Source organism: Rhagoletis zephyria, unplaced genomic scaffold (genome assembly GCF_001687245.7).
Source record: "Rhagoletis zephyria isolate East Lansing unplaced genomic scaffold, Rhagoletis_zephyria_1.1 Rzeph_scaffold_00350, whole genome shotgun sequence".
Taxonomy (NCBI): domain Eukaryota; kingdom Metazoa; phylum Arthropoda; class Insecta; order Diptera; family Tephritidae; genus Rhagoletis; species Rhagoletis zephyria.
In genome coordinates, this window is record NW_016157434.1 from 67,432 (window position 1) to 79,506 (window position 12,075).

The 12,075-nt window shown below is 37.3% G+C and overlaps 1 protein-coding gene across 4 annotated transcripts; it reads right to left on the bottom strand.

Moving 5' to 3' along the window:
* Positions 1-2,904: 2,904 nt before the first annotated feature.
* LOC108359157 (uncharacterized) lies at positions 2,905-12,075 on the bottom strand. Of its 4 annotated transcripts, none has more exons than XM_017610864.1 (4): positions 12,059-12,075; positions 5,312-7,772; positions 4,481-5,238; positions 2,905-4,280 (listed from the first exon to the last, which is right to left on the bottom strand). In XM_017610864.1, the coding sequence occupies exons 2-4, from the start codon at positions 7,024-7,026 to the stop codon at positions 3,436-3,438; spliced, it is 3,318 nt and encodes a 1,105-aa protein (XP_017466353.1). In that variant the 5' UTR covers positions 7,027-7,772; positions 12,059-12,075; the 3' UTR covers positions 2,905-3,435. The 4 variants fall into 4 exon arrangements, with proteins under 4 accessions (XP_017466353.1, XP_017466352.1, XP_017466351.1 ...); XM_017610863.1 differs by lacking the exon at positions 12,059-12,075 and adding an exon at positions 9,737-9,789; XM_017610862.1 differs by lacking the exon at positions 12,059-12,075 and adding an exon at positions 9,662-9,789.

The following is a 12,075-nucleotide window of genomic DNA, read 5'->3' on the forward strand; positions in this document are numbered from 1 at the left end:
GTATATTACGCGCATGCGCATATGCCATATTTTGATGTTTCTTCTCTCTTTGATCCAATCGAGTTACTGTGTTCTTTGCTTTTGTGGTTGCTAAATGAATACAGCGAAATGGGTTTAGGTATGGCTACGTGTAATCTTGGCCAATAGAGGGTATTGATTGGAATAAATGAAACTTAAAAAATCTTATTCGAAAACATTCGAAAGTGAAAACAATTTGGTAAGGTTTTGCTATCGGAAATATAAAATTTATTAAACTTTATGACTTCTGTGAAAATATTTCGGAAAAATATGAAGATTTGCCTGCGCTGGACCTATTTGAAAATTCCATCAACAATAGAATTTTTTGAAATAAAATTTGTTTTTAAAAATAGACTTCTTAAAAAATCACCAGATGATAGAAGAGTTTAAGCTTAAAAGATCTGCATTAAAATTTTTAGAAAAATTTATCAACGGAATCAAGAAACTTAGATTTTTGGAGGTATTTTCAAATCGGTTCAGGTCACGTAAATCTTAATTTTTTTCGAAATATTTCAGCGCAAGTCTGAATGAAAATATAATAAATTTTATAGTTCCGGTGGAAAACGGAAACTTTTTTGGTGATGCACCCTAATGTAAATATGTACATGCATATCAAATGTATCAAACTCACTAATAAGGAAAGCCCATGAAAATTAAAATAAAAAAAAATATATAAACCAATGTTAGTTGCAAAAAGTTCGTAGGTTCTTCGCATAAAATTTGAATTACTGTTATTATTTAATGCAAGTAAGTAGTATAGGTAAGTGTAGAAATTCAAGAGGAGGTTTGATTTTAAAGGCATTGCAGCAGAGAATATGTCTATGTAGGGAAGTATGTTATTCACTAAATTTCTATGTATTTCCGTTGTTGACTTTAACTTATTCAATAAGCACTCGTATAAGTTTCTACAATACTAAAGCTAATTATTGGAATTTTTTCTTCAATTTCACATATATTTTGTTACTAATTTTCACTACTTTTGAATTCTAATAGTTTCTCAAATTCAATACTCGCATGTACGAGTACTATACAAATACATTGGCTCACAAAATTTTACTAAATTTCTTGATTTTACATACAACATTGTATTTGTTTTTTTTTTGTTCCGATATATACTAATTAAGTAATTCGTTTAGTGTGAGGGCAGGAATAACAACACTTTTCATTGTTTTATTTTGCGGTTTTTTCCTTAAATTTTGGTAATGCACATTACTTATTATTGCTTTACTATTTGCATGCAATAACTACAATATACATATACATATACTAAGCATTTTTAGACTTCGTAAAAATTTTACAATTATTTATTTTGAGTACAACGGCGTGCAAGATGAAACAAGGGAGGTTAGATGTCATTGAAATAATAATAAAGAAAAAGAAAAACATCGAATCCAAGATTTGAGCAAATGTTGTCGCAAAACTACTGGAAAATATGTTTTTAAAACCAAATTACATTGAAAATGAAATGGCCAGTGCAAATGTGTGCTTCGATTTTTTTGCAATTGCAAGATTTCCAGAAAAACTTCTGAGATCCATGATTTTGCATGAATACATACGTTATTTTAATTGATAGAGGCCTTAACCAACACTTTTCTCGAAACTGCGTTCTTCACATATTTTGGTAGGATATATTAAAATACACCATCAATAAAAATTTTAAAGCGTTAGTACCAAAAACAACATAGTTACATGCCACTTTTAAAAAGCCCTTCCCGGTTTTTGATACTCTTTTTTTGTTTTTTGCTTCTCTTGAAAAATATTTAGACTACTACTTCTTATTGCAGTTTCAAGTCAATGGATATGGTGTTTTGCTTCCAATTTCCTGCATCTTCACACCTTAACCCTACATGAGAAGATTGTCAAAACTTATTTATATTTAAAAAATATATATGTATACTCAACATTCAACTCCCTCTAGTGGATTTCCGAAATGTCAATGCAATAGGTATAGGTGTATGTATGTATGCATAATAATAATAATATTAAAATCATGAAATGCATAAAAGTGTTAGTATCTAAATATAAATTATTTATGCCCAATCAGCCGTAATATGATTTGGGGTCATTTATTAGTAAAAAGAATTAAAGTGTAAAAGCTATGAAGATGTTGAATAAATCTTTATCTGAACATCCATACAGCAAGACTAACTTGTAACAAATGAACAAAGATCTTTTAAAAATAAATGTATAGTTTTAAAATACATATATTTCACTATCCTGTGGAATATTATCACCGACACAAAAATTTTCTAAAGAAATGGCGTCAAAATCTGCATTGATGCGTCGCAAGACAAAAATAAAGAATCATATTCTCATCTATGTTAAGCAAAGTGGTAATTAATGCACACTTGGCTACACTTTTAAGCCTCAAATTATTTGAATAATGCAGAAATAGCCGTTGTAGCGCACTATTGGGAAAAGTTGACGCAACTTTCGCACACTAACAATGGCCATATTGAAACTGAAATCGCACTGGGACTCTTCGGTACATTTGCTCGATGCACACACAAACACTAGAAACATTAAAAATGTTAAAAATTTTGCTCGAACTTGGTTTCCCTTTAGGACGCATGCATTCATTGGGCAACAACCTAGACTAAGAGAAGAAATTTCAAAAACATCGATAAACTCGTATTATTTTTTCAAAAAATAGTCGTTTTTTTTAGTTAATTTATGCACTTACACTGAGTATTACTCACAACACACATAAAGTGAAATCAATGAACTTAAAATGAAATTTAAAAAAATATTAAATCAAGCAAGAATAATTTAACGATGCAATAATTATATACGTTTAAACTATTTTAGAGCATCCTTAATTACTTGCTCACTTAACAGCTACATCAATGTTATATTTATGGTTTCATATTATTACTATAATTAAACTCATTTGTGCTTGCCAAAAGAAATAAAACAGAGGGTAATAGAGATAGCAGTTAAGTGTTAAAGATATTGTGAATTGAGTGTCATGGAAGAAGCTACCTTCTGCAGCAGCTGTTCTGGTCGCTCAGTCAAGATCGCGCTAATCAGCAAATACATATATACACTCACTACTCTAATATTTTGATATTATAATCTATTGATTGTATTGCCTACATTGCGCGTATTTACTTATTCAACTTTCTTTTCAAACATCGCATCCATAATTTCTTTAGTGTACTAACACTAAAATAACAAAATTTACCATTATTTGAATGTTGTAAACTTCTTAAAGAGTTTCTAGCTTAATTTCGTTTAACAATACAGACAAAAAATACTTGCTAATATTGGCATTTGTTGTACGCAACTCGATAATTGCTTGCGCTGGTCGGCACTCGTACTCGTATGTATGTGTAAAAATTTCGATTTTAAGTCCCCTGTTCGATTCTTCGATTTCCATCATCACGTTGCTCAGACCACCATGTGCGGCGCTACTGCTCAGTCGTAAATGAAATTCGCCGAATCACAAAGTGCATCGCTATCGTCACCGAATTTTCCATTCATTGTGTAACTGGACCCAGCGCCATAGACCCATTCCTTTTTAATAAAATCTCCATCGGTAGTGGACGATGATGTCTGGTGCAAGGGTCCCAATGAGCTGTGGTCAAGGCGAAAATCATCATCATCGTCCGGATACAATTGCACAGGAATGGTGTCGGGTATGGAATGCGGATCAAATAGATTTCCATATGGCGGCAGCGAGTGATTTAAATCGACATGATGATCAACCAAGTCGCTGTCAAAGTTCGACATGCGGAATTTCGAACTTGGCGGCGAGTGTGGCGAATGAGGCGCTGCGGAATCCTCAAACATTACCTCTTCTTTGATGAGCATTTCATTCGAATTATCACCCGAACCTGAAGAATACAGATTCGGTTCAACTTTGATAATGGCTGTTGTGGCCAAGGACGGGGAGGATTTCTCATCGTCGTCGTCATCGTCAAAATGCTGACCATTCACACGCAATGATCGATGATGAGAACGAGCCGAATCAACAAAATCGTCCAAGTCGTCATCGTCATCATCGTCCAAATGCGCCGGATGTCGACGTCGGTGGCTATTCTGGTGATTTCGGTGGTTATTATTGCGCTGTAATGCACGGTGGTGGCTGCTCGATGAAGAAATCGATGAATTGAATTGAGACTGATGGTTGCGCGTGCTTCGTATAGTCGAAGTGCCAATAGCGGCAGATGCGAGCGAGAGCGGTGCCCCAGATTTGGATACTACCACTGACGAGGAACATGATGTCGACGAAGATGAAGGCGTTGGCGAGGGAGAGGTGCCTGCAAAAAAAACAAAAACATTTAAAATATGGGCATTAATAATGACCGATGAAAAATGTGCTATGCATAAAAGAGTTGATGTTCAGAAATCAATGTGTGAAAAACTTTCGTACGAATTTTTCGCCTTTTAGTATCGACATCTTCATAGACGTATTATTTCGAGTTTTCAAAAGTATTTGCTATAAAAAGTTGAATCTTACCGGCTTGTTGCACCACGCTCGCCAAAGCAGAGGAGAGTGTGCCCGCGCCACCTGTAGAATGTATTATTGGCGTCTTTCGCAACAATTGTTGTTGCAATGTATTACTATTGCAGCTTGTATTACTGCTCTGTATTACGTGAGTTTGATGCTGCGACTGTGGTTGTGACAGTCCAACGTTTTGTTCGTTCTGCATGTAATTCTTGATTACAATGGTACGGGTGGGTGTACCCAAAAGTGGTTGTTGCTGCAATTGTTGTTGCTTTAGTTCATGCGATGCATCCGATGATTCATTCGAAGAGTCCTCAACGGTGGTTGTCTGCAAGTTGTGACTGGCAGAAGCCAGTGAAGAAGTGGAAACAATACGACTGTTATTGCCGTCAGCAACACCCTGTATGCTATCGCTCATTCCCGAGTTGTCATCGTCCAAATCTTCAAGCAATTGTTTTTGCAAATGGCGCTGCATTCCACTGGTACTCGGTCCATCATCGCTCGATTTGGGTTCAACTTTGACAATAGTGGCATTCGTGGACGATGACGCTGCCGTTGCATTGTTGGCCGCGTTTTTATCATATTTTATTGTATTTGAAACTTGTGAGGTCTGATCACGCTGATGCACTTGCATATGTGTCTGTAAGGAGGACTGTGTATGCAACTTTTTCTTACACACTTTACATTCGAACGGAAAATCACCGGTGTGGGTGCGAGCGTGTATCTTCAAATTGTAACGCTGTCCAAAGCCTTTGCCACAGACGTCGCATCTGAAATATGAAATCAAATAGATATTATTAAAATTAAAGAAAGCTATAGGAAATCATTTTCGTCGTTACTCACTTGTGCAATTTAACGCCTGAATGTAATTTGGAGTGGCCACGCAGTGACGCCAAAGCGCTAAATACTTTTCCACAAATCTCGCATGTTAAATTCACATTTTCATTGTGAATCTTTTTGTGCACTTTAAAATACTCGAAACTCATAAATTCTTTGTGACACACATCGCATTTATATTTGTGGCGTTCGGACTGCTGACCCGTATGTACACGCATGTGTTTGATGAAATTGGGCCTAAAACGTACAACACGTCCACATATCTGACATTCGTACGGCTTGCAGCGCAGACAATGTTTCTCATAGTTTTTGAGCGACTTTAGAACCATATTGCATATAGCACATTTCATATTGTTTGCGTGACCCGATCGGTGAATGTCAAATAGTTCCTTGGACTCAAATTCTTCTACACACTCAAGACATTGATAGGTTAATGGATTGTTGTTGGTGGTCGTGTTTTTATTCCCACTACCATTTGACGTCGAGTGGGAAGCATTACTTTTAACTGCTGATGACGCAGCAGCAGCAGTATTTTTAGCTACCACTGTGGAAGACGCTAAATGGCCAGAAGATGATAATGGTGATGACGATGATGTTGAGGGAGATGAAGATTGTGTTGAGACTGGTGTTAACGCTGGCATTATTGCGGGCGGTGGTGTGGCTACAGCTACTTCTGCGCTTCCAGCTGTAGCTGTTGGAATTGATGGCACCGTTGCCGGCGCTGATGTACTAGATGTCACCACTGTCATTGGTGTTCCAGTGGTAGAAACAGGAGTTGCCTGCAAAATGAGCTGTGTAGGACCACTGCCCGGTACACCTTGTTGCACCACATTCAAAACAGTCATTGGACTGCGACTTATTACAGCCGGCATGCGCACAAATGTTGCACCGGTCATACCGCCCATAGTATTACTGATATATACAGGCCGGCGTTGCAAATGAGCCAATGCCTCCGAGACTGGCACCGTTAGAGTGCGACCTGTTGTTGTACCTACTATTGAGCCGGCCGGCAATACTATTTGCTGTGTCTGCCCGCCAGTTAGCTGTGAATGGTGTGCCGTGATTGTAGGTGTACTTATATAATTTATACCAGTCCTAATAAACTCTTGTTCGACATTTTCTTCTTGCTCCATTTTAATATCAGTATGTTGGAGTTGCATTTGATTATCTTCAGCTTCAGATGCTTGCTCCTCTTCTTCAATGTCTTGTAAATTTTCATCATTTAACTCGGGATCCGCTTCTTCTTCTTTAACCATATTTGGAGCCTGCGTTGTTTGTATTATAATACGACGGCCATTCAGAAGATGATGTTGCGCCATTGTCTGTGCTGACGCAATAGTCGCAGCAGCGTTGCTGACTACATGGGCTCTTGGAAAATCGGAAGCGCTTGTTACTATTATATTCGGTGGGTTTTGTATTTTAATGGTAGGGTTCGTATTGCGGCTATTAGTGGTTTCTATCGTCGCAGCACCATCATCCCCCATATGATCGTGAACATCATCTTCGTCATGCTCCATGGGAGCTTCTTGCAATATAAATTCGATTTGTTGCGAAAGAGCGCTATCGTTCATAGCTATTAAACCATCCAAGTCCTTTCCACTAACCAATGAGCCGCCGCCGTTATGATCACTGACAAAGAGAGAAGGCAAAGTATTGCCCACGACACCACTACGAGAAGTTGTGCTGCCGGACCCATTTGCGGCACTACTGGCCATTTCCATTCCTTTGTCAAATTGTACTTTATAATTGCTGCGCTTTCTATTGAAAACGAAGTTTGATTTTTATAGTTAATTATTTTGCAAATATTACTGCCAAGTGCTATCACAGTCACCAACCGCACACTCATTAACTTCCTTTAGTGCGTCTCTTAATATTCTCGTTAATCAGTGAAGAGTTTCTAATAGCTCTCAGCCTCCACGCTGAAATTTTTTAATGTCCCGCATTTTCACATCATTTTATTACGTTTCGTTTTTTTCTTTCCGACTTTCGCGCACTCTATTCACCTTCGCCGTTTGCTCTTGGTTATTCTTAAATTCCACTTCCACTTGTGCTTCTACTACTACGGTCCGCTTCTGCGTTTATTGATTTCCTTTTTGTTTGAGATTTTGTGCGGTCTCCGCGCGTGTGTGCGTATGATTGTGTGCGCGTGTGGGAAATTTTGTAGCAAATTACATTTCATACACAATTTAAAAAACTCTTAAATCTTCATTAATTCACAACGTAATTTTTCATTTATTTGCATTTACTACACTTATCACTTTTATAGCTTATTTTTAAATGAGCAGTTTTTGGAGAATTGAAAATTTTCCGTCCGCTTTACTTTTCACTGCGTTTTTTCCGTCCTCTTTGCATTGTTCTGTTGAAATTTGCACTGCGCCCCCTCAACGAGATTGCGTCTTCGTTTTATGTTCGCTTATCAAATTTTTCTTTCTCCTTTTCGCAGAACACAGGTTTGCATTTTCAAGTTCTAAGGGTTTACGTTTAAAAATGGCTAATTTATTTAGGCAAAATTTTTTGCTTATAAAATAAATGTCATCCTTGCGTAAGCCTTTTATAAATACTTAAGGTAATATATATTGTTTTATTCTAAAATCAACGTAATTTTAGCAAAAAAAAAGGCACATCCCTAAAATAATTTTGGAAATTTGTACGCTTTTACATCGAGTTCGTTATTTCGTTTTGCCTTACTTAAAGTGCGATTAAACGTGGCAATACAAGCACTTTTTCTACGCACTTTGCTGTCAAAATGCGAAAGCGCGCAACTTCGATTGGTTTGTCCAAAGGGACAGAGGTGTTATCTGAGCGGCCTTTAGGGGGCATGCACAGAGATGTCGTGGGGTGTAGTGGGGTGTCTCCGCATGCCGGGCGTTCGTTGGGCTCATCTGCATCTAATCTGCTCAGATAAAAGTTGAACCTGCTGCAGAAGCGAAGTTGGGCTATTGTGGTGCGTCTCCCGAGGCAAATTAACCTGGGTTTCGTCCACGTCAGGTGGTTGTGTTCCCAAAACTGCATTTATAGGTCGGTAGTCAGTTTAGGTCAATTCTGACTCTGTGAATGCCGTTTATAGCCAGTCGGTATGCTTTATGAACCTCTGGACTTCGTTGTTGTTGTAGCGGCTTATTTAGCAAACTAGCTACCGCATCTCTCGCGAGATAGTTCGCCGCCTCGTTACCCTCAATTCCCTTATGACCAAGTCCCCACGCTGTCTGGATGTTATTGTGTTTGTCAAGGAATTTGAGCTTCTCAATGTACTCAATTATCAAGCATGAATTGATTTCATGGCTGTCAGAATTATGATCTCACAGTACCCTATGTTATGATTAACCACACAAAGGTAGATAACGTAAACCTTCCGCTTTAAAAGATGCGCAAATCCGAAGATTCCGCCCCCTATGCATCTGGGGTCTTCAAGTCGTCTGTGTACTAAAGCAGGGCGCCACCTTGAAGGAATGCGGAGATGCTCCAGGCTGAACTGCGGCATAAAAGCCTGATTATGGCAACTTAACTTAATTTAACGGAACGTAGAACTTAGAGAATCAAAATGAAACAGCTTTCGACATGGCATTAAGTTACGTTAAGTTTCGGCTGTTCAATTATAAGCAACACCCATTTAACAGAATTTTTAAGAGAGCCGCAAGTTACGTTAAGTTGCCATAATAAGACCATAACTCTACTTATCACCTTACATGGATTTAGATTGTATACTTTATTAAGAGGGTGCTAAGGTTGGTATTCTAAACTTATATTATTAATGCACGGCTGCACTGGGGATGAGCTTGTTATTTCTTTCAATTCCTTTTATACTAATGTACTTTTTGTTTTTAAAAACCAGTGAAGCAGATACTACCAAGGTGTATTAAACAATGTGTGATTGACAACTCAGGTAGGCTCTCTTTTAAGGTACTATTATGCCAAAAAATAAAACCAATCGATTCAAAATTCAAAAACATTTTTTTCAATTTGACTTTAATAGGATGGTTCTTCTGAGAGCAATGTCAAATTCAATCACACTTGAATACATTTTGGATACTACTAAGTAAAAAAAAAATTGCTTTGGCAACCCGTTGTTAATTTTCACATTTCTCACTTTTTACTTTTCGCTTACTTAATTTTCCTTTTCTATTCTTATTCGCTTCACCGCAATCGCTTTATTAGCGCCTCTTTTCGACTGCTTTGGACATATTCGTTCAACCCTTCCTTACATTCCTCATTCCCTTTTAAAACAAATTTTGTTCCTTTCTTCGTTTTCAAGCTTTTCGGTCCTTTTGCGTTTTTCCTAATTGCCCATCATAAATCACATTTTTATTTTTCTTTTTTAACCACTTTACTGGCATTTAATTGCATTGCACATATTACGTTCTTGACCGCCAAATTGCAATTCACCGCTTTACGTAGTTTTTCAACAAATTGTCACTAGACTTTTTTATTTACAATTAAAAATTTTCACAGCGATCGCCTAATTGTCCGTTCTTGCTTTCCCTAGTCCGACGTGCCCACAGTGCTGCCATATGAATGTGTTTAATGAAATAAAAAGTCGATTAAAAAGCTAATATCGATAAAATTTCTTCCGCCATCTTTGGACAAACAATAGTTGTCTTTCTTGGTTTAAAATATATTTACATGTGTATAAAAATAATCTCAACAAAGCGATCACCCCGTTTAAACAGACAAATCTGCTATATTATGCATTGGGGCATAAGTAAAGAATACGCACCGGTTCGATAGAGACCATGATAGAGACAAACGAAAAATGTCGTTTAATAGAGTTTTAAACATGATAAAAACATTACAAAGTAAAATCATTGAGAGGCAGTCTGACGTTTGCTAGCAATATAACTTTAAAATCCGAACTGAAGCTCACACACACATTCTCATTTTTAATCCCAAACAACATCAATTGTGAACAATTTAATTTTTTTATTTTCAATTTTAAAAAAATCATGGCCGACGAATTGAGAGAATGATTTTTTTGCGGAAATATAAATTGTGGAAGATATCTAGGGTTAAATAATAAACTTTGGATTTCGAAAAATGTTAAAGCCTATTAACCGTTTGGACAATTAAGCACAACGTTGCAAAGGTATTTTAAACATCTTTCGTTTGGTATACATATTGTGAATTTGTGTTTGAGATTTGTGGAAAAAAGAGACTATATAAAAAAAATTATTTTTATGGGTTCTTTTTTAATCTTCATTAACATAGTCCATAAATATATTTTCTAAAATGTATATTTGATTTCCTTTTAATTGATGTACCATATGACTTCTTCATCTTTGCATATTACTGTATATTTTTCTTTTTACTTTATCTCGACTGACCAATTCCGACGATTTTGTTACAGCATTACTTTATAATTTATTTTAACTAAGTTTCTGTGATTTGTGTGGAAAGGTGTTCGCTACAAAAGGTGTTCAGTACGCCTTCTTCCGCAACACAGGAAGGAGAATTCTACTTAGAGAGGATTATAATTCCTAAGTCGACGTTCAGACACGAAAACTTTTATTGCTGTAACTCGAAGCTTGTAGGGGAGAGAGCGACGAGGAAAGGGGACGGGTACCGAGTCGCCCGTACTCGGGAAACACGCTTTGTGCTCTCGTTCGTCTGAGTAATTCAAGTTGGCGATTCACAGCTGACAACAACAATTGCGTACAAAAGAGTTTCTGTGTGTGAATGCAAAGGGCAACACTAAAAGAGAAATCGCCGATAATAAGAAAGTCGAGTTTCCGTCATGATNAAAATTTCGTAGTGGGCGGACGTAAACATGTCTTCATCGGATGACGATTTTTTGCTACTTGCCACTAAAATCTTTATCTTCCGCGAACTTGCTCATTTTACATATCACAACAAACTAACACACTAATGCTTGTCAACGCTTTGCGCCACTATCAAACAGACCGCTTGTCAAGCGGTCGCGTTGATGGAAAATCAAAAATTTTTGATTTTCCATCAACGCGAGCCGACAACAAGTACGTGTGACACGACGATCTCCGATCGCCTCGGTTGCTGGGGTAACCATCAACGGATGCTTGAAATCGCCGACGAGCTTAATGGCAACTTTAGAACGTTCTGACTTAAGGTGCGGTTAAACGTGGCAATGCAAACGCTTTTTCTACGCGTTTTGCTTTCAAAATGCGAAATCGAAAGTCTACTTTCCTNACAGTCGATTTTTGTATTTTTGTCCACCTTCGCGGCACTGTGTGGCGTCGAGATTTCGGCAGCTAGAAAATAACTTTTTTCCCGTGTTTGAACGCAGACTAAGCTCCGAAGGCAACACAGAAAGGAGAATTTTTGTTTACTTTCACATTTGGTATTAGTCCTCTTCTTCGCATNTTGCTTTCAAAATGCGAAATCGAAAGTCTACTTTCCTGTGTAAACAGCCAGAAAGTCCTTTTTGCAGATTTGCAGAAATCACTTTCGGAAATAAAAGTGGGAAATTGTAGCTGCAACTGAAATTATGCAAATCCCCTTGTAGAAATAATTTCTTCACTAGTAAAGTGCTTCATGCACACATAGCACGATTTGGTGTTTAATGCATCTCCTCGCCAGCAGAACTGCTTCCAACTTTTCGCCAGATTTGCGTGCGTAGGAAACCAAAAAAAACTTATAACGCACGCTTTCCTTTTGTTTTCACTCTTACACTTTGCCACGGCATACTTCCTTTTGCTTTGTAATGTTTCAATAATTGTTTAAAACTACGCAGAAATATTAACGCACATATATTAAAATTGTTATTTGGGTTTTTCGTATGCTCACAATCAACAATTGCACCA

Excerpts from the sequence above, each read along its gene's own strand:
- LOC108359157 (XM_017610864.1), bottom strand. The coding sequence starts at position 7,026 with ATGGAAATGGCCAGTAGTGCCGCAAATGGGTCCGGCAGCACAACTTCT. Across the intron at positions 5,239-5,311 it reads TCAGGCGTTAAATTGCACAA|ATGCGACGTCTGTGGCAAAG; the intron begins GTGAGTAACGAC and ends TTCATATTTCAG. Across the intron at positions 4,281-4,480 it reads GAGCGTGGTGCAACAAGCCG|GCACCTCTCCCTCGCCAACG; the intron begins GTAAGATTCAAC and ends TTTTTTTTGCAG.